The 26,620-nt window shown below is 43.7% G+C and overlaps 1 protein-coding gene across 1 annotated transcript in view; it reads left to right on the top strand.

The window, feature by feature from the left end:
- The window catches only part of TENM3 (teneurin transmembrane protein 3), a 127,862-nt gene that overhangs the window by 29,751 nt on the left and 71,491 nt on the right, over positions 1 to 26,620 (top strand). The window contains exons 4-8 of the mRNA XM_082481979.1: positions 5,523 to 5,733; positions 6,233 to 6,334; positions 6,495 to 6,689; positions 8,550 to 8,750; positions 11,732 to 11,917. Coding sequence (XP_082338105.1) covers positions 5,523 to 5,733; positions 6,233 to 6,334; positions 6,495 to 6,689; positions 8,550 to 8,750; positions 11,732 to 11,917 — 895 coding nt within the window. The remainder of the gene's footprint in view (positions 1 to 5,522; positions 5,734 to 6,232; positions 6,335 to 6,494; positions 6,690 to 8,549; positions 8,751 to 11,731; positions 11,918 to 26,620) is intronic.

Here is a 26,620-nt window from a genome sequence, read left to right as displayed (position 1 = left end):
CAACACCAAATCCATAACTGCAAAATTCAAATATTTTGTTTTAATTCCACAATTCTTTTTATTTTGATTTGCATGCTACTACTCTACTTAAATTTTTTTTTTTTTTTTTTTTTTCTTCAGACATAACTTTTAAAAGACCTAGGACAGAGAAGTATCACTAATTATGTCACCTATTTAGCAGTCACAAACCACAGAGGAAGAATTAGGGTCAGCAAAGGAGTTTCATGCAGCTAAAATCACAGCATGTTATGTTAGGGGTTTTTTTGTTTCTTTAGTTTAGTTTCCATTAAACTATAAACAATTTACTGAATGCAGAAAATGCACTTAAGTTTATTTAAAAATTTGATCCTCATAAATATGATTAAATGGATTTTCTTCAGACCTTCGCATATGAACACCCACCCTCAGGCTGGCAACAAGCATGAGAAATTCTAGCTCAAAGAAAATTGATTCAGAAAGTTATCAGCCATTGGAAATAGGGGTTTGGAATACAAATGCCATCTCGATGATAACAATAATAACAGGAGCTGGGGGAATATGTGTGTGGCAAGAATGAATAAAACTGAAGAAGCTCATCTGGACTGTGCATTTATATGAGAAGTTATGCAAGTAGATGGTTCTATGAAAAATGATCTTGCCTTGGTTCCTTATCCTGGCAAAAGATTGAAATAGGGGTGCCCTTTATCCAAAAATTCGGGAAAATGAGATAACTAAATCTGTTTCCCATCATTTGTGTTACACAGACTCCTTTCCCTTTGGAATCCTACCGCCCAACTGCTTATTCATGTTTAAGTATGATACAACAGAAGGAATCACATGCGACTCCTGCTAATATATCTACCTTCTGTAGTTCCTCTGACATTTTGGATATATTGTTCCCAGGATATAGGTCAGGCTCTCTTGTCCTATTTTTGCCTGGTATATAATTAGGGTATTTTTTACAAACCATTTGACTGACACTCGGTACCTTGAAAAATTAGGTATGCTTACTTATCAATGCCCTGGTGACCTTCTAGGGCTGCTGAAGATTCCCAAGGGTGCGGGGTTATCAGAATGTTTATATGGCCTTGAACCCAGTGATGTCTGGTTTAGGTGCCTGAGATAAAGCACGTATGTAATCTCCTAAAAAATGCGGTTCCGGTGAGCAGTTGGGGTTTATTTGTGACTGTTCTCCTGCACATGGGGGAAAAAAGGGTGTAAAATATTTCTCAACAGTGTCGGCCTTTCTGCCACAAAGTCCTAACCACAGAACTTTGGTAAAGACACAAGTCGTAGTGGTAAAATAGGTATTTTACCAAAGTAGCTCATATAAACAAAAAAAGGTACTCGGGCAAAAGGATGTCCAATGAAATAGAACACTGAGGGGTTTGCGAGCATAAATCTGTTTTATTGTTTTCTCATTTCCCCTAACCCTTATGGTTTGTACTGACAGAAGTTCTTAACTGCAAGCCAGGCGGAGGTGGCGGGGGCAGGCGACCACCTGCTTCTGGGCTTCCCTGCATCCATCGGACACGGCAGCTTGCTCCTGTAGCTCCAAGGAGCGCATTAGAAAAACACGTGAATGTCTACACTGGGTCTGATCGAAGGCCCATCTAGCCCAGCATTCTGTCTGTGGTGGTGACCATTAGCAGATACGTAGAGATTAATAGAGCAGCGCGACAGACTCGGAGCGATTGTTCCTGGCCTCCAGCGTTTTAAGGCTGAAGGACTTCCTGAGTCAAAGGTGCTGTCTTTATATTTTACAACCTTTGATAGATTCTTTTTTCCTGTGAATTTGCCTAGTCACCTTTGAACCTATGGAAGCTTTTAGCATCCGTGACATTTGCAGCAAGGAGTTTCACGGCTTTAACTCTACATCTCACTCCTCGGCGGGTTTTGAGGCAGCCTCCTGGTAGTTTCAGTTTGACACCCTGTTGGTAGTGTTTTGCAAGAGGCAGCGGAGAGTTTCTCGCTGATTTTTTTTTTTTTTCTCCGTGCCACCCTTGATTTATGGATCTCTCCTGTCCTCAAGGAGTTGTATTTTTTCCAGTCTGTTTCATTGTTCTTTGCACGAAAGCTGCTTCAGTCCTTTGATCCTTCTTGTCCTTTTCTGAATGTTCTCCAGTTTCACTGCAGCCTTTTCAAGATGGGGAGACCAGAACAGCACAGGACGTAGCAGATGTTTGACTACGATGGTTTCATACGATGCCTTAATGATGTCTGCTTTTTTATTTTTCAGTCATAGAACTGATATTTCGTAGATCTGTGTACCATAGCTCCAAGATCTCAACCCAGAATGATACAAGTTGGCTCAGAGCCCATCTCTGGATGTGTAAAGCTAGAGTTGTTTCATGAGGACTTTGAGAAGTAGGATCTCACCCATATATATCACTTCATGTCTGCGTCTCTTGAATGCTATCTGCCCTTCTCTCCTAGGCACGGAGTGACAAGTGCTAATATCAAAATTTATGCAAATGAGCAACTGCTGCCTGTTTCTGAAACGTCAGAGTTGGAATTTTCAGATCTTATGTTAAATAATAGCGAACTGATTACTACCTGCGCTCTGCCAGCATTTGCGAGGTTTCCTTACCAGCCGTCCCCCTCCCATTTCCTTGCTCATCCCTGCGTGTGTCTCCACGCACCACCGTGTCCTTTAGCTCCCTCCTTACAGCTTCGGTGTTGCTACGACTGTCTGCCTCCTCCTCTCCGCGTCACCTTTGGCTGTAATGCAGAACTTGCGTACTACGTTCGCAGCCTGGTTCGTCACTTCTCCCTTTGCCTGTTTATCCACCTCTTTTTTGTATCCAGTTAAAACCAGATGGTGAGTAAGAGCAAACTGGCGTCTATCTTTCCGTAGTTGTAAGAGCTCTCATGCCAGTTATCCTTCCGCTGTGAGGGACATAATGAAAGGGTGATAGAAATGAGCTTGGGAGAGATCTCAAGAAGTCTTGTAGTTTACACCCTTGTTTTGGAACAGGATCAACTGTAGCTAAACCGTTCCTATCAGTTGCTCAGCCTTTCGTCATAAAATAATAATAGAACGCAGCAAATTTAACTCTCCTTCTGCCCCATAATCCAAAATAATAGGGATACAGCATGTAGGAAATGGTTTGATACTTTTTAATCAGGACAGAATTTTTGGTTACGTTTCTGTATTCTCTTTAGGTACCAAAATCCGCAGCCACTATGTGTGTGTCACAGACTGATCTGAGATGCACAGTTCTCTCTTTCTGAGGAATCATAAATAAATCAACCAGAAATAATTGACGGTGGCTGTCCATTCAAAACCCAATCAATGCGAGCCTGAAAGTCTTTGTGACACTTTCTAAAAATGTCAGTTCCATTGCAGCCAGAGAATCAATATGTTTATTTAAAGAGACTTTAAGAATAAAAAAAGGGGGTTGGTTTAAAGCAAAACTGAATGGAATGGTAGGGCAAATCAGCGCATTTAGACTGAATATAAAGGTAATTAGTTTATCCTCATAGGAGGAAAATAAAATTGGTACGTTTTTTGCTTATGATGGTAATTGTTTTTCCAGTCTGTTTCTGTTATCGTGTCCTAAATATAAAAAAAGAGCCTTTAAAAGGGTTAAGATCAATTACTGTTTTTTGCTGGGGGACAGAATGAACAGTAAATTCCCCTCTGTATGGCTTTTAAAATGTAGTCTAAACCGGTGTTCTGATAACAGCATATGTCCTTATTACATTACAAATACAAAATCATTAATTGTACCATGCTTGTTAGCCATTAGTGGTCAATCAAATAGTGTAATCACTTGTTCCAGTATCAAAATACGGTTTTAATCTGAGACTGTCCTCCTACAAAAAATGATCCTCTGCAGTATACAAATTACAAGGTTGCCCCTAATATCCGTAAATTACTTGTTAAAATTCAGAGCTTTCTCTTTTTTAAAATATTAGTGAAAAACACAACCAGAAAGAAGTGTTCTCGAGTCAGGCAGGAGGAAAAAAAAAAAAGAAAACCAACTAAAATAGTTTTTCTCTCTCTCGCAAAATAAGATAAATATTTAATTCTCTGACAAATGAGAATGTTGAATGGTTTTGAATAATTGGTGCTCTCCCCAAACGGTTGCATTTGTTTTCATGTGGTGCAGCGCGTACAAAGTGACGGCGTCCCGAGGTCCCGGCGTCTGCACATCCTAATCACGTTCTGTGCTCTTCTGCTGGTTCAGACATAGCTGGGAAAGTGTCTCAGGTGTTGACGGAGGCACATTAACTATGCATTTCCTTCCCATCCCGACTGGTAGGAGGAGAATTCTGATTACTGGGGAGGAACGTTCTTACAATAGCAGTGAATTTTGGCCTGCAATTTCAAGAAGAGAACCTAAGTACTTAAACCCTCGTTCTGGGACAAAGGCCATCGTGTTTTCTTTTGTCCCGGGAGCAGTTTCTGAAGGTCACAAGTCAGGGTGTAAAACCCACTGATTTCTCCGGTGCTGGTAACCGATGTTATCCTAGCTCAGGTGAATCGCCGGTTTCGCAGACTGGCCTTTACTTTAATAGGCCCTGGATGTAATTCCATTTGAGAGAGATCTCCAAAGGGTGGGAAGATGGAAGATTTATGTGTTACAGTTCGCTTCATACCGTAAACGTGTCAGTAAAAGTGAAACTGTGAACAGACTCGGCAGGAAAAGCAGAGGCTCTCTACCACAAGCAAGAATGCTCTTTGATTTTCCTACCTGTTTAATTTTGCTACATACACGTAGATCTTCACATGATAAACATGTAGAAGACATCTTTGAAGCCATGAGAGCAGAATCCCAGACAGGGTAAATCAGTGCAGGGCCCGGAGCGGATTAGCCCTCCAGGTGCTATTCGCCCTGGTTAAGATTACCGTGCGTAAAACCTTATGTTGTGAATTTGCTTGTTGTATCAGCTGAGATGCTGCCACGTTCGTCCAAGCCCCCCCCGACGGTTGTTAACATAACAGTACCTGCTCTCCAATGACCTGAGGTACCATACTTTTTGTCGGTTTACCATTTTCAACAGTTGCAATGTTTTATGCTTTCAATCTGCTCTTTGGGGCTTCTGTGATAGGAAGTAAAGCTCTTGCTCTCCTTCCTCCAGAGCTCCAGGTTGTCCGAAAGGGGGATGGAGCAGTTTAATCCTTTGTCTGAAGCTAAATAAAAAGCAAAGGAGATTATTGGTGTTGTATATTATTATTAACCCATATGCATTAACACACTTTGAAAGTTAGCTCTCGCCTATAATTCAGGTGGCAGTCATGACTGCAGACTCATTTCAACTGCTGTTTTCTTCCCCCCAAGATGTGTAATAAGTTCACTGACCGCTTGTCACCAAAAAAGCCACTCTAATAAGCATGAAGTCTAATTGGTAATTTTGTTTGGAGTCTTAGCAAGGGGCAAAGAAATAAGGCTTGGTTTCAGCTCCTGCTTCCCTGCTCCGAAAGGAAAGTCTTGGTCAAAATACCAGCGAGCGTATTGTCAGGGTGTTGTGGGGAAGCTGGCGGTGCCATGGGTCATCCCGTGACTTCTCAAGCTCCCGTCTCTTCCTCCCTGCAGTATGACTTTGTGGAGCTCCTGGATGGCAGCCGGCTGATCGCGAGAGAGCAACGCAACCTGCTGGAGTCGGAGCGAGCGGGACGGCAGGCGAGGTCTGTCAGTCTGCACGAGGCAGGTTTTATCCAGTATTTGGATTCTGGCATCTGGCACCTGGCCTTTTATAACGATGGGAAAAATGCAGAGCAGGTGTCTTTTAATACCATAATTATAGGTAAGTATAATCTTCAAAGCTCTTACCCAATGCTCCGGTCAGGTTTTTTATGAATACAGAAATAAGTTTTCGTAGTTAAAGGATCTGACTTTTTTTCACAGGTTTTCCATTTGTAGTGTTTCTTTTGCTGCTTAGAACAAAATGCAGAATATCTATTTTAATTACTTGGTCTAAGGCATAAGGAGCGTACCTTCTTGTAAAACGGCGCTTGACACGAGGACGCGGTTTTGAAGTATTTGTTAAATGGCACAGGGCTGGATTTTAAGTGTGGAGCTCATATGGTTTCACCATTATAATTTGAGCCTTTTTGTTGGAATGCGGTGTCCTAAGATACTAGAGGCATCAGCAATAGAAAATCACAGCTATTCGTGCTCTTCAAACAAACCAAACGTAAACACTTCTCCGGGAGCGAGAGCACGCTGTCAGTTAGTAGTGGTTCGAATGATAGGTACTTCATGCAGTGGGCGTCTGTGAATTATTCTCCTTTTTTTCCCTTTAGAGTCTGTGGTGGAATGCCCCCGAAATTGCCATGGTAACGGCGAATGTGTTTCTGGATCCTGCCATTGTTTTGCTGGGTTTCTGGGCCCCGATTGTTCGAGAGGTAAATCAACCCCATGCTTTTCTCGAGTCAGTTTAAGTGAGCATGAAGGCAAATGCAGCGGGAAAGCAACCGGCATGTGACTTGCTCCTTAGTTGTTCTTCTTTATAAGGCTTTGGTGAAGAACTTGGTTTTAATTGTTCTGCCGTGCTTTATTTCGCAGCAGCCTGCCCGGTGCTGTGCAGCGGCAATGGGCAGTACTCCAAAGGACGCTGCCTGTGCTACAGCGGCTGGAAGGGCACCGAGTGTGACGTGCCGACAACTCAGTGCATCGATCCCCAGTGTGGGGGCCGAGGCATTTGCATCATGGGCTCCTGTGCCTGCAACTCCGGGTACAAAGGAGAAAACTGTGAAGAAGGTAAATGAGTAAATATTTAGCCCAGCGCCTGCTGTCGTTGGTCAGGTTTCCAGCTGGCACATCCGGCTCTATCGGTTTTGCTAGGTCTAGATCCTGCACGCTGACGGCGTTTCTTAAAAAATAATTTTAGAAAACTAAAAATCCAGTTTGGGAATCACTAGTATCACTGAATTCTACAGAATTATTACACTTCATTTATTCGTAAGTAATCAGTGGTAAAATTCTTAATCATGTGTGATACCTTTTTGCTTGCCGGTATATTTTTATTTACTTTTTCTGGCTGATGTCAGCTATGAAAAGAACACCAAAAAAAATAGATGTTGGAATACAGGAAGACTTGCTGAATTTTCCCTGTATAGAATAAATCATTAAGGTATTGCATTTGTTAGTGATCTTTTCCACCAACCATGTTGTGGAAAGTGCCGATTCAAACGCATCAGAGTGAAAAATGGTGTGTCATTTTTGTATTCCAGAGATGTGCATAATAATGTTCGTTCTGGTGTGCTGCGAAATGCAGTTCATTTTCCATTCTACTTTTTAGGGAGTAAAAGGCGCCATTTTCTTCCTCAATCAAATTGATTTTATTGATCTCCACGTACAAAGTAATGCAATTAAGTTTCTGGAATTAAATTTTCAGACCATTGACCCTACAAGTGTAACATTTTATTGAGTCAAATTGCTAAATTAAATCTCGTCATCTAAAGCACATTAAAGTGAATTAAGACAGATAGACAGTGTGCAACTCATTTATTTCTGAAACAAGTTGAGGGTCCTGTACAGCTGTCAAAATTCTGCAGCGGTGGATCGGGTCAGTTGATACCGAGTGCTGCAGGGAATCCAACGCGTGTTACACGGTGATTAGGCAGACCAGAGATCAGTTGCCCGAGACCTGAAGCCAATCTTCTTGTGATTCAGAAAAATTAGCAAACTTTGAAAGGTTCTCCTTTAACGCAGCGGTAGCCTGTAAACGTCCTGATGTTAGTTATGTTCGCACACAAATTTCACAATACCGGAAAGCGGTGTGGAAGCAAGACGTTTTTACAAGGAAAATTGCATCCAGGGGTTGATTAACAACCCCAGGTTCCAGTATAGGATGGGGAGCTACCTGTTAGAGAGCAGTGTAGAGGAAAGGGACCTGGGGGTCCTGGTGGACAGCAGGATGACCATGAGCCAGCACTGTGCCCTTGTGGCCAAGAAGGCCAATGGCATCCTGGGCTGTATTAGAAGGGGGGTGGTTAGCAGATCGAGAGAGGTCCTCCTTCCCCTCTACTCTGCCCTGGTGAGACCGCATCTGGAATATTGTGTCCAGTTCTGGGCCCCTCAGTTCAAGAAGGACAGAGAGCTGCTGGAGAGAGTCCAGCGTAGGGCAACTAAGATGATTAAGGGAGTGGAGCATCTCCCTTATGAGGAAAGACTGAGGGAGCTGGGTCTCTTTAGTTTGGAGAAGAGGAGACTGAGGGGTGATCTTATTAGCATTTATAAATATATAAAGGGGGAATGTCATGAGGATGGAGCCAGGCTCTTCTCAGTAGCGACCAGTGATAGGACAAGGGGTAATGGATTCAAGCTGGAACACAAGAGGTTCCACTTAAATTTGAGAAGAAACTTCTTCTCAGTGAGGGTGCCAGAGCACTGGCACAGGCTGCCCAGGGAGGTTGTGGAGTCTCCTTCTCTGGAGACATTCAAAACTCGCCTGGACGCCTTCCTGTGCAACCTCATCTAGGTGTTCCTGCTCCGACAGGGGGATTGGACTAGATGATCTTTTGAGGTCCCTTCCAATCCCTAGCATACTGTGATACTGTGATTACTGTTGTTAGGAATGACAACAAGTTTAAGCTGAGCTTTCTCATCTCCCCGCAGCGGATTGCTTGGACCCAGCCTGCTCCAGCCACGGCGTGTGCATCCACGGCGAGTGCCACTGCAACCCGGGCTGGGGGGGCAACAACTGTGAAATCCTGAAGACGATGTGCCCTGACCAGTGCTCCGGCCACGGCACCTACCTTCAAGAGAGCGGTACCTGCACCTGCGACCCCAACTGGACAGGTCCAGATTGCTCCAATGGTAGGGGCTAAAAGCACTCATATTTTGTAGAATGATGACGTCTTGAATCGCGGCATTTTAACGAAGTTATTCTGTTAGGACCTGACTTGCTGAGCTGATGGAAGTCTTTCAGGTGGTTTCAACATGAACTGGGAATTGATTCAAAGATTCAAAATAATTGATGAATTTGAAGTATTTGAAAAGCAATGTATTTGTTTGTCGGTCTCTTTTTGCTGCCTTCACCTGGGAACTTCAGGTACTTCACATGCAAGTACAGAGCGTTTCTTATACGGTGTATGGATCTAATTATCATCGTACCTCATACACCTATTTAGAAACTTAAAACTAGACTAGTGAAACTAGAGGCAGTCCCAATTTGAAAATCTCCCCAGCTAACTGGAGGTGTTTTTCTTGAAAAACAGACAGCGTTCCAGTTTGAAGGCAAAGGGAATGCAAGCGTGAATCCTGAACAGCTTTCGAGGAAGGGCACAGGCTGCCAGGGTGGCAGGAGCTGGTAGGAGTGAAGAAGCAGAGGGATTTCTTGAAGTCTGAAACTGATCTTATTAAAATCATAGTCTGAGCTTAGAAACAACAGGAGAAAATGACTGGAGGTACTGACACAGAGAGCAGAATCTAAATATTTATGAAGTATGACAGCAGCCTTTTGACAAATATGAGTTTTTAGAATATTGTTTGGTAGCCACATATCAAAAGCGAAATCATGTCTAACTGTGAGACATATATTTGTCTAAAACAGTTCATCTAACAACTCAGATGATTTTGTTAATGAAAACTGAACACATGGGCTAGCTGGGTTTATGCCAGCTTATGAATAAATATAACTTTTTCATGAGGAACCATCTTTTTAAAACAAATGTACTTCCTGACCAGGATCTGTGATACTCCGTAATGGCTTCTGCGTACGAGAGTGATAGGATAGAGTTCCAAACATTCAAGAAAACGTGACAGAGAGAAGAAAATGTTGTCTTCTGTTAAATTTGTTTAGAATAAAAAATTCTCCTCTGAACATTGCTAGCAGTAAAAATGTCTATTTGTGAGAGACCCTTTCTAGTTCTTAGGGAAAACGTGGATCCTCTGTTTCTTGATACAGTGTCCTCTAGGCTATTTTCAATGATTTTGTCACGCTTCATCTTTTGCTTTTGTTTCAAGGAATGACTGGTTATTAAAATAACATAAAATATTTCTGATCTTCTCAAATATTTCAAAAGTGTTAAACTCACAAAAGAGCTTTGTAAAAATACGCACAGATTATTTGCTGAGGTCGTGCAAAATGACCTTCAGACTGGTACACTAAAAAAGTAAATCTAACCCATAAACATTTTGTTAAGCTGCTAGAAGAAAAAAAGAATGAGTTATTTCCATCAGAGGGGTTTATAGGTTTGAAATCAGCAGAGCTTTCCTCGATCTTCATCAGCAGTTTGTCCGTTAATTAGCCCTTCAATTCCACTTCAATTAAATTAGCTCTAATTAATAAGTTCATTACAAAGATTGACGCACCTTGCTCAAAGCTAGTGTGCTAAAAGCTGATAAACACCTTCACCCTAATGAAAAATTGATTAGATTGAAGAGAAATAAACCTTTCTTTCTTGGAGCTGCGTTGATGTTTTGTGACTCTAAAGTTAATCAAACCATCTTGCATCTCTTAATCAAAAATTTAATTCAAAGTAGGGGTAAAATGTTGTAGAGGGAAAAAAAAAAAGGAGAGGGGAAATTACACTGTCTTTGTCCATATAGGTTTGGGGCTGACCCTTATGGGAAATGTCACAGCTCCTTGATACCCTGTTTAATGTTCCCCAGCACGTTGAGACAGAGGGCTATGCTCTATGGGGGAAGAAAACCACTGCTGAGTGGCAAACTGGAAACCTTTCTTGCACTGGATGCTGCTTTCTTTTGCTGTTGAAAGTAATTTCAGTCTTTTATTGCTAAACTGTTTGTTGGTTTTTTACAAGAAAACAAAACCTAAATACATTACTTGTGTGAACCAGGACGTGGTTACAGCCAGCTGTGTGCCAAGGAGCTAAAAAGTCCCTCAGGCTGTATTGTATCTCCTCTTGTTTTTCTGTTGTCTGCTTAGCAGAAGCAAAGTTTGCTGGAGTCTGACTAAATGAATCAAAACTGTAAATGCAAAATCTGGCAGTCTAAATTATCATCTTGTATTAGCTGAGACTTAACATGCGTTGTTTGGCCTCTGACTACCTTTGGCTGTTAACGTATTTTTCAATTATTCTATCAGTTACAAGTTCCTGTTACTATATGTAAATGACAAGCTAAATTGCTGTATGTTGATTTATTTTTTTTTAACAATCTATTATTTAAACCAGACTGTTCATAGCTGTCACTGATACAAATTTACTGAAAGTAAAAGAGAATCATCTTTTATATTTAACAGATGTGTCAGTATGTCAGCACAGTACTAATTTGTCTCACTAAGGCTGATTCTTTATAATGAAAAAATGTGTCAGAAATGGCACATCTTTACTTTGAAAGAAAACAGGGAGCAGGGTAGGGAGGGGAAACCTTGTTAAAATGAACTTTCATTAACACTAGATTTTCACTCAGAACGTCCAACGACCTGGGTATACGGTACGTTGAGTCACTGGGAGTACGCTGTAAGTTGTAGTGGGTTTAAGTGGCATATAATCCAAGTAACAAAAGATTACTCTTGAGACATATGTGATCACAAAAAACATAACTGAAAATTACTCAGCACTAACAAGAGCTGTGGAGACTTAAGCACCGCTAAGGCTGCTGGCTGGCTAAGTGGGCGTTAGCACAGAGATAAAACTCCGTACTCCGTATTCTGTTTGGTCCTACCTGAAAATGCCCGTCACAGTCAATTCCTTTGATTCAATTTTCAAAGATTTTTGCCTTTCTTATTCTTCATGTGTTGAATCAAAATGTAGCGCTGCTAATTAACGCGTACCCTCTCTCTCCTGTGCGCAATCTCTTCCTCCTCCTTCTCTCCCCCTTCTCCAATGCAGAAATCTGTTCGGTGGACTGCGGCACGCACGGGGTGTGCATGGGTGGCACGTGTCGCTGCGAGGAAGGCTGGACGGGCGCAGCCTGCAGCCAGAGAGCCTGCCATCCCCGCTGCGCGGAGCATGGCACCTGTAAAGACGGGAAGTGTGAATGCAGCCAGGGATGGAACGGAGAGCACTGTACCATTGGTAGGCTGGCTATGCTTTACCCTGTCTTCGCTGCCAAATTCAAACGGCCGGCGCTGCTGGCCGCGTCTGAATAAGAAGTGTATTGCTTTAAAGCTTGTTTCTTCAAACGGAATGTTTGCATGTGTAAAGGAGTTGGTATTTTAAGGAAGGAAATGGTTATATAATGGCCCATCAGTTCTTCCTACCTAGTTTGCCATCAAAAGGAGGTGGAAGAGCTTCCTTTTCAATCTTTCCCCTTAAACTGCCTTTTGCTGAAGGGGAGGTTACTTTTATTTTAAACTGTAAATATATTATTTGATTTGTGCTTTTCTATTTTTATGTGATAGCTTTATGTCTTTTGGAAATGAAGCTTCCTGTTGGTTTTGGTTGTTGGTTTTGGTTGTTGGTTTTTTTTCTTTTATGGAGAAGAAGCTCTAAAAGGTGACTTGCCTGCACAAAAATGTCACTTCCACATTGTAATAAATGTGATCTAGCTGCCCGAAATTATCTGCTTGCCAACATAACGCTCTATTTTAGAATTACATCAAATTTCTTACATGTAAATAATGTAACAGCAGTTTAACACAGCTGATTGAGAAGAAGCCATCCTTACTACAGCTTCTATGTTTCTGTAACCAAGTTAGTTCTAGTGCCTGGAAGCCTTTGGAAATTACTGTGCCTTTCTTACTCGGTTATTTACAGTCTGTATATCCCATATACAGCGGGATGTCCCTCTCCCCTGCACAGGGCTTGACGGTGAGTTAGCATGGGAAATTATGCATGTAAATAAGGGGACTAAGAAAAAGCGGAGGAAGAGTTGCCCAAAAGTTTATCATTTTTATATTGATTTTGTGTAGCTGCAGTGCTGAGAAATTCCCTTCCACGCTAATCCTTCTTCGCGCAAGACACTGCAGGTCTGTAACAGAGGAGGAAGGGCCTATCCAAAAAATTTTTGTCTTGGCATAACCACGTAGAGAAACTATTGCGTGACAACAGGTAGGAGACACAGACGAAGGAACTGGCAGTGGTGTGATTGTAAGAGACAACTAGCTTGTACTTGACCGTGTGGTGAGCATTGCGCAGCGCTCGGCAAAGGCTGTCACCGGAGTCCCGGAGTGGCTCTGCAGGTATTTATGGAGCGCATCTCCCGAGTGTGAGAAGCATCATGGCTGAGGCAGATCGAATAGACAGTGAAAGAGGTAACTGCAGGTCAGACAAAGGCAAGAGTTAACGCTGAGTGATGGAGAAATCATGGATAATCTGAATAGTCCAAAAAATTTCCAATAAGGAGTAAACCCGTAGTTTTAGGTCTGAAGAGATGGAGGGAGAGTCAGTTAAAAGAGGTGATGCAGCCAAAGCAACAGCATAGGACAGTAAGTCCTTACCTACAGTCAGCGGTAGAGCTGATGGATGTGAATGTAGCGTGATTTGCTTTTGCCGTAAGCTAAAAAGACTGGAGAATTTTACCTTTTGTGGATGTTCTGTAACTCCGAATACGTTAGCCCGGCTAAGCCATCACCTGGGCATGAGTTTCTAGAAAGAAGTAACGGCGCAAGCCGGGTTCCCGGGTAGCTTACAGCCCTGGCTGCCGGGGGGGGGGTGGGGGTGGGGGTGGGAGGGGGGGTGGCAGTGGTGGGAAACAGCGTTGTGAAGGCAGGGAAACTGAGGGCCTGTTTCAGCTGTATGAACTGATACCCACATCATTGCAGCAGGAAGACCAGGCGAGATTTTATTTTGTGGAAGGGAGTCAGGTGTGAAGTAGTAAGATTGATTAGTGAACGATTTCTTACAGAAATGACAATCGATTTTTGTTGTTGTTTACTAATGAGATCGCTCCGAAATATGAAAGAGGGGGAACCGAGGGGCGTCTGCAGAATCCCAGGGAGAATCGGTAGGGTTAACATTTTTGAGGAGCTTCCAGAAAACATGCTGACAGAGAGAGCAGAGAGGTGGGCAGAGAACTGCTTTCTGAACAATAAAATAAAGTAAATCTTTAGAAGTAGGATAAAGCCTTTCCCTTGACCGCTTTAACTTGCCAACGAGCAATTACTCAGCAGATCGCTCTGCTGTTGGTCTCACTGACCTTGGCAGCATTTCAAGGGTTGTAGTTGTACACGGATGAACTGCTCTTGAACAATTTTTCCAACATATTAAGCACAAACAAGTTTTTCCTCAGCGCTGGGCGAGCAGGTCTGTCTTCCCACCTGTTTATTCTTTAAATGGGTGTTTACTTTGCGGCTGCTGCTGTAAAGATAGTTTGATTTGTTTATATTGCCCTTACAGCCTCCGAGACAAGTAATGAGGTACAGGCTGTAGCCTGCTGTTATATTTCTTTTTCTTAGAGCTGTTTTCTTCAGGAGCCCAGTGTTTTGGAGAAACCAGGTCATTTTATTGCTCATTTCCAAGAGGATTTCCACTTAGTGGAGTAACAAGTGCTGCCGCCTCAGCTTGGCAAATGAAGAGTCAAATTGTCTTTCTCTCACCTGCCCTAGAGTGTAGGTAGTAGCTCTTTCTGAGCAATACATTTCAAAACACAAGGGCCGTCAGAACGTTTCTCCATGCAAGCCATTTTTTTTATCGTCACCCTCCATTTGCAACCCAGGCGTTTTTATGCTACTTACAACTCGCAGCTTGGTAGCAGAATATTTATGTAATTTGTGTTGTGCGTGTGAAAGACTCCCACTCTCCCGTTATACGTCTAAAAATCAACAATTGCATCGTTCTTATTTCTAAAAGGTATTAACCATTTAGCTGCAGTAGTGTGAAGTATTTTAGAAATGCAGATATATCTGTTTGATACAGCTGTTGGCTGCAAGTCACAGGACGAGCAGTTGCCTAAATTTACAACTTCTTTGGGAAAGGAACATTCCAAAGAAGTCGTAAATTTTAAGGGCAATGCACTTTATTCACCTTTTGGGAAAGGAGTAGCCCACCACATCTCCACTGGATGCACAAAATGGGGTAGGTGATATGTGTGTGTTAATCACACAGGCGCTGACTGGAATGTGTACTGAATCAGCTGAATCCATAACTTCGTGATCAAAGAGATTATGGAATTCTTGTGAAGCACGAATGCCGTTTAAAACGGTAAAAATGTTTTGCATCTCAACTAACGAAATTACGTATTTCTACATGCTGGCTATCTGTTCAGTCTCATTTTCAGTTAGCACACTGTACTGTTAGTTGACGTGTGTTAAAGAGTAGAAAGAAGGAGATGAATTAAAACAAAGTAATGCTTAGTTTTATTCCTCTCCAATATCTTTTAAACCCTACATTGCTTCTTGAGTGACGCTGATTTTTATGTATGTTCAAGATATTCAAAAGGCAATTTGGCCAAAGGAAATTCTAATTACTCTAAACTTCCAGAGACCGTTTCTTTGGGTTTATTTCAGTACTTCAGGACAGCGGGAAGCAAAATCGTAGGTGATTGCAAAGGTTTGCTTTTTTTTGTTCAGAAGAAATGTAGACAGCTGCTTACCTGGGTTGAGCATCAGCATTTCCCTAAGAGTGAGGGTCGCAAGACTGGGAAATAATATATATAATTTTGTAATATACTTTTGAATTGTGGGAGAGAACGGAATACACTAAATAAAGCAGTTGGGGTTTTTTCCTCTTTTTTTGAAGCAATGTGTACAGTAAGGCGGGCAAGGTTGTTTTGACTAACAGGGTAAAGCTGCTGTGTGTTGCTGATACCCACTGTTCATTGTGCGTCTCTGGCACAGGGTCGCTCCGACTTCAATACCACACCTGGCGCGGGCCACGCTTGTGAGTCGTTGCCTTCGCTCTGAACACGCACTTCCAAAGATGTACATCAAAGATGTTCAGCAGATAACTACACGCGCAGTGTTGTGGTGAAACGATTCTAATAAGAATTAACAAAACTCGAGATTTATTGCTATTGTTTAGCATCCTACAGGTTTGAACTGAACACTGGCCATATATGTTTCGAATACTAAACAATTTAAGGCACCTAAATTGCTTACTGTGTTTTGCCTCCTGGGAATCGTAATGTTCTACCATTTCCTGTATCCACGTGAGAACAGGTTAAATCAACAGTTTACTGCAAAGCTATGGAAAATCACCATTCAATTGCTTATTTGGTGTGGGAGTGACATTCACGGATCTGAGGTGAATGTCCCTGTAGTATTCTGTGAAGCTCAACCTGCATCTCAGTGTGATACAAGGCCACACATGGACAGCTGGTGCCCAGGTGATCGCCTGGATGGAATTTTGCTCTGTAATTAAGTTTTCATAACACAGTTGTGCTAAAATGTGGTTTTGTTTCCTTTCTGTCCTGGCTTGCGATGAGTTCGGTGACCCTCTCCTGTCTGCATAGTTGTTTTGTGAGATTGGAACAGATATTATTTCAGAAAGTCTATTATTTTTTGTGATATAACTGACACGTACCATGAGCAAATTAAGTAACTGTCATAGGAAGCCCATAAATATGAATACTTTTCCAGCTGCTTTTCCATTAAACTCTGTTAGCTGAATGGAATTAGTAAATAATTATGTTGGTGGGGAATCTGTTATATCCATGTGCTGTGTAACATCTCAGTTTTACAATGCGGCTTAATTTTTTCTATAGACCAAATTAGTTTTGGAGTAATCTAAATTGCAAATTGGCCAATTTGCATTAAAACTATGCCTTCTTGTTCAGATTTGTCAACACCTCTTTTTTAAAAAGTCTTTAACATTAAGCATGGGTGGGTAAGACCATCTGTTTATGGAGCTCGCCTGCAGCTCCATTACTTAACACATGAGACAGGTTACAGCTGTTTAATTGTTACCGTGTTGAACGATTATCTTTCAGTCCAAAATTAATATTTATATATGTATGCACGGAAAGCGTGTCGTTAAACAGAAGTGATCTAAATGTGGATTAATGTCATTAAGCATTCATATTAATCCCTCGGGAGCGCTGAAGTTAGCATCGTGCTACTTTCGTGCTACTTTCGAGGGCTGCGTGAGGCTTTACCTGGTCCGCAGACCTGAAATTCAAACCCAGTGGTTGGCCCGCTGTCAAAGCGTACAGCGTGCGATATGTTTATATTCCAGTGAGAACTGGGATCTAATTGCTTTATCTTCTAAGGATTTCCCCTAAAGTTTGGATGAGAAAAAAAATAAGAAGGGCCAGTGAAGTACTTATTTTAACCTTTTTATGTGAATGAAAAGACACTAACATGACTTTCAAGCCAAACCTTTCAATCCAAACTTTCAATCCAAACCTTGCTTCAAGAAGAAATTTCTAGTTTCAGCTACTTCAGCTAGTAAAACAGGAAAGTCACCTGGTCTAGATATTCAGAATTATGAAAAGAATAAATAAATAACATCTAGAGCACACTCCCGTAAGTTTCCGCTAGTACAGCCTCTGTCCTGGTGAGTGCTTAAAATGGTTTTCTGACTAGGGACAAACGTGAAGGCATTTGGGCGCTGGTTTTCTGTGTGAGCGCGAGCAGTGCAAGCTCAGAAGTGCTGCTGGTGTTGAGGAACGCTAAGAAGTAATCTCCTCCACTAGGCCATATCGTCTGCACCTGCTCTCTTCAACACGTGTTTAGCTTAGGGCTCCTTATATGACAGATTTCAAATATGCCTACAGGGAAACGGCACTTTATCTTGTTATGAGATCAGAGAGCAAGTCAAGACAAATGTGTTCCTCCTTTTAATTAAAGGAAGTGCTTATAGAAAACTTGATACGGCTATATATCATTACACTACATGTTTTTGAAGCATGGGCTTGGCAAAGTAAGTCATGGACCAGTTTGAGAGCTTGATGGATCTTCTCCGCATTTGCAGGTTAGAGGGAGAGCAGAATGGGTAACTGGTGTTATGATGGCCACTGTCGTTTTCGTACTGATGTTAAGTTGCCCAGCGTGGTTGACTTTTCTCTGAAGTTGAAATTGCCGAGAATATTCACGTTTCAAAGTGTCACATATTTAAGGTACCTTAATGTGTTCATGCCAAGAATTCCTAATGAATTTTAAGATTCTTTTGAGATTTTAGAATTGGGATCTGAAGGAAATTTTTGCTCTTCAAATTAGAATAATTACTGCAGTATGAATATATCCTGTCATTATCAAAATACCAAGATCTATGTTTTTCCTTAGTTGTGAGTTCACGGAATTATACCTCAGTACAAATTTCGTCTTAAAAGGGAGACTGTGTCTGAATGAAGGTATGGCCTTTGACATTGTCCTGGTTCCGGCAAGGATGGGGTTAATTTCCAAGGAGCCGGCAGGGGAGGCACGTGTTCCATACCACGTGACCCATGCCCGCTATAAAAGGAGCTAGCCGGGGGGGGGGAGTCAGTCGCCACTCGGGGGCGGGTCGCGGCGGTGCGGGTCCGGTCGGTGCGCTTCGCGGCGGTACTGTAATCGCGTTCTTGTATTCCTTTACCGGTGTTATTGTTTTTCTTTCTTTCTTTTTCCCTTTGTCTGTTCTGCTAAATTATAATATTTCAACCCACGAGTTTTGCCCTTTTTTTTGCTGATTTTTCCCACGGCTGTGGGAGTCGTGCGAGCGGCTGCGTGGTTCTCTGTTGCTGGCTGAGGCCAAACCACGACAGTCCTTTTTGGCGCCCAACGTGGGGCTCGAAGGGTTGTAATAACAACAGATCTGACCAGAGCTTGTTAAAACGGATTTCTTATATGTATTTCTCCTATTAGTTAAATAGTAGCCGGTTACAATGTTGCTTCGTTTGTTTACATGGCTGTGTTATGTAAATTCTTATATGCTGTATGTACTCCCTGTGATGCTGTTTGTTATCTCAGGGAGAGGGATCAGGACTATAATTTTGCTGTCCTGTGCAATATCAGCTTATGATATGGTAACATCACTATTCAAGTGGCTTTGTTGGGGTTTCTATGTAGTATTGCTGTCCTGTCCATACCTTGGTTACCGTCTCTCAGAAGTTATCAATAATCACACCCAATCTATGGGAGAAACAGGGGGAGATACTTTCCCCAGCTCTTTTGCCTCCTTTTTCTCCTTTGGGCCAGGTGTAACACCTCTTGAGAATTTTGAATATCCTTGGGATGCTCAAACCAGCGTGTTCCTATTGCTATGTCTCCTGAATGTTTTTCAAGTCTTTCTTAGGGTAAAAAAGCTGTTTAAGACTACCACTCAGAAATCTGTCCCAAGGCCAGATAGTCAGGGGTGGCATGGGATGTGGGAGAACATGGGCAGATATCTAGAGAACTTCTCACCTCCAATGGTTTGGGACTTCACCCTTGAACAACTACAGGACCCTGATAAAGTAATAGAATATTTCAAAGGAAAATGCTGTGGCTATTCCAGAGAGGCACAACTTATGGCACTGTGTTGGGCCCTGGCCAGTATCTACCAAACACTGCTCAGTACTATGCAGGACCTTCAGGGGAAAGAGGGGAAAGCCAGACCAGCAGACAAGGAGGCTACTCCAACCCCGGTGGCAGACAAGGAGCCTACTCCAACTCCAGTGATAGGCACTATGCCTACTCCAACTCCGGTGGCAGACAATGAGGCTACTCTAACTCCAGTGGCAGGCACTGTGGCTACTCAAACCCTGGTGACAGGCAATGCAGCCACTCAAACCCCAGTGGCAGGCACTGCAGCTGAATTGGACAACCAACCTGTGCCAGTATCAGTTGCTCCTATACAGAAGAAGAAATACACCAAGAAATCAGTTCGCATAGTAAAGGATGATGATGAACCAGGGCCATCAAAGGAACAGGAGGAAGAGACAGAACCAGAGGTAATAACCCGATCCCTATCCCTGAGTGAGCTGCGAGATATGCGAAAAGATTTCAGTCGACTTCCTGGTGAGCACATTGTCACCTGGCTGCTCCGATGCTGGGATAACGGGGCCAGTAGCTTGGAATTAGAGGGCAGGGAAGCTAAGCAGCTGGGATCCTTGTCTAGGGAGGCAGGCATTGACAAGGCAATTGGGAAAAAGACACAAGCCCTCAGCCTCTGGAGACGACTCCTGTCAGGTGTAAGGGAAAGGTATCCTTTCAGTGAAGATGTTGTATGTCGTCCAAGCAAGTGGACCACCATGGAAAAAGGTATCCAGTACCTAAGGGAATTAGCCGTACGAGAGATGATTTACTTTGACCCAGATAATGCGCAGTTACCCACAGATCCTGATGAAGTCCAGTGCACAAGGCCCATATGGCGGAAGTTTGTACGGAGCGCACCATCATCATATGCCAACTCCTTGGCAGTGATGGAATGGAGAGGTGAAGAGGGACCAACGGTGGATGAGGTGGCTGGACGACTCCGTCAATATGAAGAAAGCCTATCTTCCCCCCTCGTTTCAGCTGTGGAGAAACTGTCCCAGAAGGTCCAGCAACTTGAAGAGAGTATGTCCTACACCCCACCTGTACAGGCCAGCATCTCAGCTATTAGGAGCAGGCGTTTCCCTACTCAAGAGGAAGAGTACAGGGGGTACACACAACGAGGCACCCTGTGGTTTTACCTGCGTGACCACGGAGAGGACATGAGGAGGTGGGATGGACAACCTACCTCAGCACTACGGACACGGGTACGTGAGCTGCAAGGAAGAACAAACACAAAAGGGGATCCCTCCAGAAAAAGTGCAGCTCCTGTTTCCAGCAGACAGTTCCCCAGACAGAATGGAAGGCCTGATCTAACCTCCGATCCTCTTGAAGGGACTTCCAAATCATTTTTGCAACAGGTGAGTAATGTATACTATGATCAGGATTAGAGGGGCCCTGCCTCCAGCCAGGTGGGGGAAAGGGACAACCGGGTTTATTGGACTGTGTGGATTCGATGGCCTGGCACATCTGAGCCACAGGAGTATAAGGCTCTGGTGGACACTGGTGCACAATGCACCTTAATACCATCAAATTACAGAGGAGCAGAACCCATTTGTATTTCTGGAGTAACAGGGGGATCACAAGAGTTGACTGTACTGGAAGCTGAAGTAAGCCTAACTGGAAATGAGTGGCAAAAGCATCCCATTGTGACTGGCCCAGAGGCTCCATGCATCCTTGGCATAGACTATCTCAGGAGAGGATACTTTAAGGACCCAAAAGGATACCGGTGGGCTTTTGGCATAGCTGCCTTGGAGACGGAAGAAATTGAACAGTTATCCACCTTGCCTGGTCTCTCAGAGGACCCCTCTGTGGTAGGGTTGTTGAGGGTCAAAGAACAACAGGTGCCGATTGCTACCACAACGGTGCATCGACGGCAATATCGTACTAACCGAGACTCTGTGATTCCCATCCATAAGTTGATTCGTCAACTAGAGACTCAAGGAGTGATTAGCAAGACTCGCTCACCCTTTAATAGTCCCATATGGCCAGTGCGAAAATCTAATGGAGAGTGGAGGCTAACAGTGGATTATCGTGGCCTGAATGAAGTCACACCACCGCTGAGCGCTGCTGTGCCAGACATGCTAGAGCTTCAATACGAACTGGAGTCGAAGGCAGCCAAGTGGTATGCAACGATTGATATCGCCAATGCATTCTTCTCAATCCCTTTGGCGGCAGAGTGCAGGCCACAGTTTGCTTTCACTTGGAAGGGCATCCAGTACACCTGGAATCGACTGCCCCAGGGGTGGAAACACAGCCCCACCATTTGTCATGGACTGATCCAGACCACACTGGAACAGGGTGAAGCTCCAGAACATTTGCAGTACATTGATGACATCATTGTATGGGGCGACACAGCAGAAGAAGTTTTTGAGAAAGGGAATAAAATAGTTCAAATCCTTCTGAAAGCTGGCTTTGCCATAAAACGAAGTAAGGTTAAGGGACCTGCACAGGAGATCCAATTTTTAGGAATAAAGTGGCAAGATGGACGCCGTCAGATCCCAATGGATGTGATCAACAAAATAGCAGCTATGTCCCCACCGACTAGTAAAAAGGAAACACAAGCTTTCTTAGGTGTTGTGGGTTTTTGGAGGATGCATATTCCAAATTACAGTCTGATTGTGAGCCCTCTATATCAAGTGACGCGGAAAAAGAATGATTTTAAGTGGGGTCCTGAGCAACGACAAGCTTTCGAACAAATTAAGCAGGAAATAGTTCATGCAGTAGCGCTGGGGCCAGTCAGGGCAGGACAAGACGTTAAAAATGTGCTCTACACTGCAGCCGGGGAGAATGGCCCTACCTGGAGCCTCTGGCAAAAAGCACCAGGGGAGACTCGAGGTCGACCCCTGGGGTTCTGGAGTCGGGGATACAGAGGATCCGAAGCCCGCTATACCCCAACAGAAAAGGAGATATTGGCAGCATACGAGGGGGTTCGAGCTGCTTCGGAGGTGGTTGGCACTGAAGCACAGCTCCTCTTAGCACCTCGACTGCCAGTGCTGGGCTGGATGTTCAAAGAAAGGGTCCCTGCCACACATCATGCAACTGATGCTACGTGGAGTAAGTGGATTGCACTGATCACCCAGCGAACTCGAATGGGAAACCCCAGTCGTCCAGGCATACTGGAAGTGATCATGGACTGGCCAGAAGGCAAAGATTTCGGAATATCACCAGAGGAAGAGGTGACGCGTGCAGAAGAGGCCCCACCGTATAATGAACTGCCAGAAAATGAGAAGAAACATGCCCTGTTCACTGATGGGTCCTGCCGAATTGTGGGAAAGCATCGAAAGTGGAAGGCTGCTGTGTGGAGTCCGACACGACGAGTTGCAGAAGCCACCGAAGGACAAGGTGAGTCGAGTCAGTTTGCAGAGGTAAAAGCCATCCAGCTGGCTTTGGACATTGCTGAGCGAGAGAAATGGCCGGTACTTTACCTCTATACTGATTCATGGATGGTGGCAAATGCTCTGTGGGGGTGGTTACAGCAGTGGAAGCAGAACAACTGGCAGCGCAGAGGTAAGCCCATCTGGGCTGCTGAACTGTGGCAAGATATAGCTGCCCGGATTGAGAATCTGGTTGTGAAAGTACGTCATGTAGATGCCCACATCCCCAAGAATCGGGCCACTGAGGAACATCAAAACAACCAGCAGGTAGATCAGGCTGCTAAAATTGAAGTGGCTGAGGTGGATCTGGACTGGCAACGTAAGGGTGAACTATTCATAGCTCGGTGGGCCCACGATGCCTCAGGCCATCAAGGAAGAGATGCAACATATAGATGGGCTCGTGACCGAGGGGTGGACTTGACCATGGACACCATTGCACAGGTTATCCACGAATGTGAAACGTGTGCTGCCATTAAGCAAGCCAAGCGGTTAAAGCCTCTTTGGTACGGAGGACGATGGCTAAAATATAAATATGGGGAGGCCTGGCAGATTGATTATATCACACTCCCACAAACTCGCCAAGGCAAGCGCCACGTGCTCACAATGGTGGAAGCAACCACTGGATGGCTGGAAACATACCCTGTGCCCCATGCCACCGCCCGTAACACTATCCTGGGCCTTGAAAAGCAAATCCTATGGCGACATGGCACCCCAGAAAGAATTGAGTCGGACAACGGGACTCACTTCCGAAACAGCCTCATAGACACCTGGGCCAAAGAGCATGGCATTGAGTGGGTATATCATATTCCTTATCACGCACCAGCCTCGGGTAAGATAGAACGATATAATGGACTGCTAAAGACTACCCTGAGAGCCATGGGGGGTGGGACCTTCAAACATTGGGATACTCATTTAGCAAAAGCCACCTGGTTAGTTAACACTAGGGGATCTGCCAATCGAGCTGGCCCTGCCCAGTCAAAACTTCCACGTACAGTAGAAGGGGATAAAGTCCCTGTAGTGCATATGAAGAATATGTTAGGAAAGACAGTCTGGGTTAGCCCTGCCTCAGGCAAAGGCAAACCCATCCGTGGGATTGCTTTTGCACAAGGACCCGGGTGCACTTGGTGGGTGATGCGAGAGGATGGGGAGGTCCGATGTGTACCTTATGGGGATTTGATTTTGGGTGAGAATAGCCAGTGAATAATTTTATGATGTAATAAGAACTGATCTTAGTATCTGGCGCCCAGCAATTTTCCTTGAGATCGACATCTTCAACCTGTGGACCGTGGGCATGGACTGTATTGCATTCCCCAGTAACGAGCTTCAAATACAGCACCCACCAGTTCAGCACTACACATCATCTTATGTGCCCTGAGAGACTGTTCTCACTGCTGGAGCCTACCGTCATGGACTGCGTGAGCTTAATGGACATTTTTAAGGGATGGCTCATAGACTATGGGAATTGAAAGATCTGGGCATGACATAGATGGTATGGAATAAGGGGTGGATAATGTCCTGGTTCCGGCAAGGATGGGGTTAATTTCCAAGGAGCCGGCAGGGGAGGCACGTATTCCATACCACGTGACCCATGCCCGCTATAAAAGGAGCTAGCCGGGGGGGGGGAGTCAGTCGCCACTCGGGGGCGGGTCGCGGCGGTGCGGGTCCGGTCGGTGCGCTTCGCGGCGGTACTGTAATCGCGTTCTTGTATTCCTTTACCGGTGTTATTGTTTTTCTTTCTTTCTTTTTCCCTTTGTCTGTTCTGCTAAATTATAATATTTCAACCCACGAGTTTTGCCCTTTTTTTTGCTGATTTTTCCCACGGCTGTGGGAGTCGTGCGAGCGGCTGCGTGGTTCTCTGTTGCTGGCTGAGGCCAAACCACGACAGACATTCAAACAGTTATAACTAATGATATCAAATAGCAATTTGTTCACCACGGTATCGTGAGTGAAATCCTACTTTCAAAACAGCGGACTTGACTACACTGGAGTTACAATTTCACCACAATATTTATACCTGTACCCTCAATGCAAAAACTCCATGAAAAAGAGACGATGTCTTTCTTGGCACCCAGAGGACTGATAGCCACAGGTTAACAAGATTTTGTGAAATTTAGAGCAAAATATTTTTTTGATCTTGCCTGTGCCTGAAGGGCGTGTTATTAATTTGCCAAGCCAAGCCTTGAATATGCAAAATATTTGTACGTTTGGTAACTATAAAAATATTCAATTACCAGGTAAATTTTAGATAGTCTATGCATATCTGAAGCTGTGAAAAAAAGTGAATTATTGGTCAGGCCTTAACACATTTCAAGACCAAGTATCTCAAGTACAAATGATCTGTTCGCATACTTTAAATTGCTAATTGCCGATTTGCATTTAAATGAGGACCACATGTGAAGTTCAAGTTAGGCACATTTTCAGAAAACAGCAGAATCCTCCGAGATGTGAAGAATTTTAAAGCACGTTGCAAAGCTTACTTGAGCTGAAGTGGCCGGAAAGGAAGTGCTTTTGTACGTGGCGTAGTTGCATGCTGGTCAGACGCGTTCTGAAAGCGCTCCCAGCCGGCAAGTAAGGTGGGAACAGTAATGCTTCCTGTCCTCTTCTATCCCCTGATGTGGTTTTAAGGCAAATTTCTCTTCCATGCAGGTCTTAATGGGAGCGTCAGGTTTTATCTGCGTCTGTCTGAGGCAGGTCTTTGCGAGTTTGTCGGAGGTGTCAAACGGGTATTTGAACTTTTTCAGCCTATATATGTGAGACGGTTTTAAAGCCTTAATGGCATACACCCTTTCCTCTAAATCCTTTTCCAGCTAAGTAGATGTTAAATAGGAAACAACACTGCTCATGAATTTACCAGCACTCCCAAACTTCCTATGTCTATTATATCCTTCAAAGCAGCTGAACCTTCTATTCGAAGATACGCGTGGCTTTCCAGTAATAACGGTGAGAAATCTTACTTTACAGGAAAATTGAGATGGACTACAGAACAAAAAATCTAAAGGGTAGTGGGCTTACGTGCCCTTGTACTAAAAATCCATAAATGGTAGCTGTAAAGAACGGTTGCGGTTTTGGCAAGGGATAAATTGCAGGGAATTTAGGTCTCTTTGCAGAAACGTATGTAGCAGATATCTCTGCTGCCGGTCTGCATAGACACTGGGGAAGGGTGCAGAAATTATGAAGAAGGTATGATTTCAGGATGAGGATTATGGTTTGGCCTACGTAGGAAGGAAAACAAAAGAAAATTGCCTGAAGCTATTATTCCGTCCATGTGTTCTCCTTTGCAAGAAGGGCAAGATGAGAATTTAGGAGTAAAGAAGTAGCAAAAAGGGAAGAGTGTTTGTAATCCTCCTCTATTGGCAGCAATGCTCTGAGCATATGGTATGTCTAAGACAAAGTTCTTATAAACTCAGAGAAAGGATGACGACCATGAGCTGCTTACGGTGGAAGAACATGTGCTTTCAGTACTGTTCAGTGATGAATAGAGAGAATTACATTTGCAAATGATACCAAAGTCCGCTGCCTCCGAGCACTTTGGAAGACAGGACAAGAATTTAAAATGACTTTAACAAATAGCGCAGGCTACGCAGAAAAATAAGGTGCGATTCAACAAATGCTGGGGTCTGTGCTTGTGTAAGAATAATCAACTGCACAAATTCAAGTTAGGAAGCAGCTCGGCAGGCGGAAGAGCGTCAGAAAAGGCTGTAGTGGATGATGAATTTGACATGAGCAAACCGCTCTGAAGCCAGGTTAGAACAGTGGCTTTAATATTTTATGAATTCTGGACTCCTGTAAGTTTTCTGGTAGAGGTATGGAGCTCCTCAGAAATTGCATATAGATGCATGGCTTTTTTTAGTCCCTCTTTGAGAGCAAAAGCAGTTGCTTGAAGGAGTCAATACGTTACTCCATAAGTCTGCTGTGGATAGGATAAGAAATACTAGGTTTAAATATCACAGGAGTTATTTAGGTTTTTTTTACATTCAAGAGATGTTTTAATTGTCAGGAGAGGTAAACTTGGGCTGGGTGGAAATGAGAGGAAC

The sequence above is a fragment of the Vanellus vanellus genome, assembly GCF_965231255.1.
Source record: "Vanellus vanellus genome assembly, chromosome: 4".
Classification (NCBI taxonomy): Eukaryota; Metazoa; Chordata; class Aves; order Charadriiformes; family Charadriidae; genus Vanellus; species Vanellus vanellus.
The sequence above is the reverse complement of the archived record's forward strand: the minus strand, read 5'-3'. Positions and strand labels throughout refer to the sequence as shown.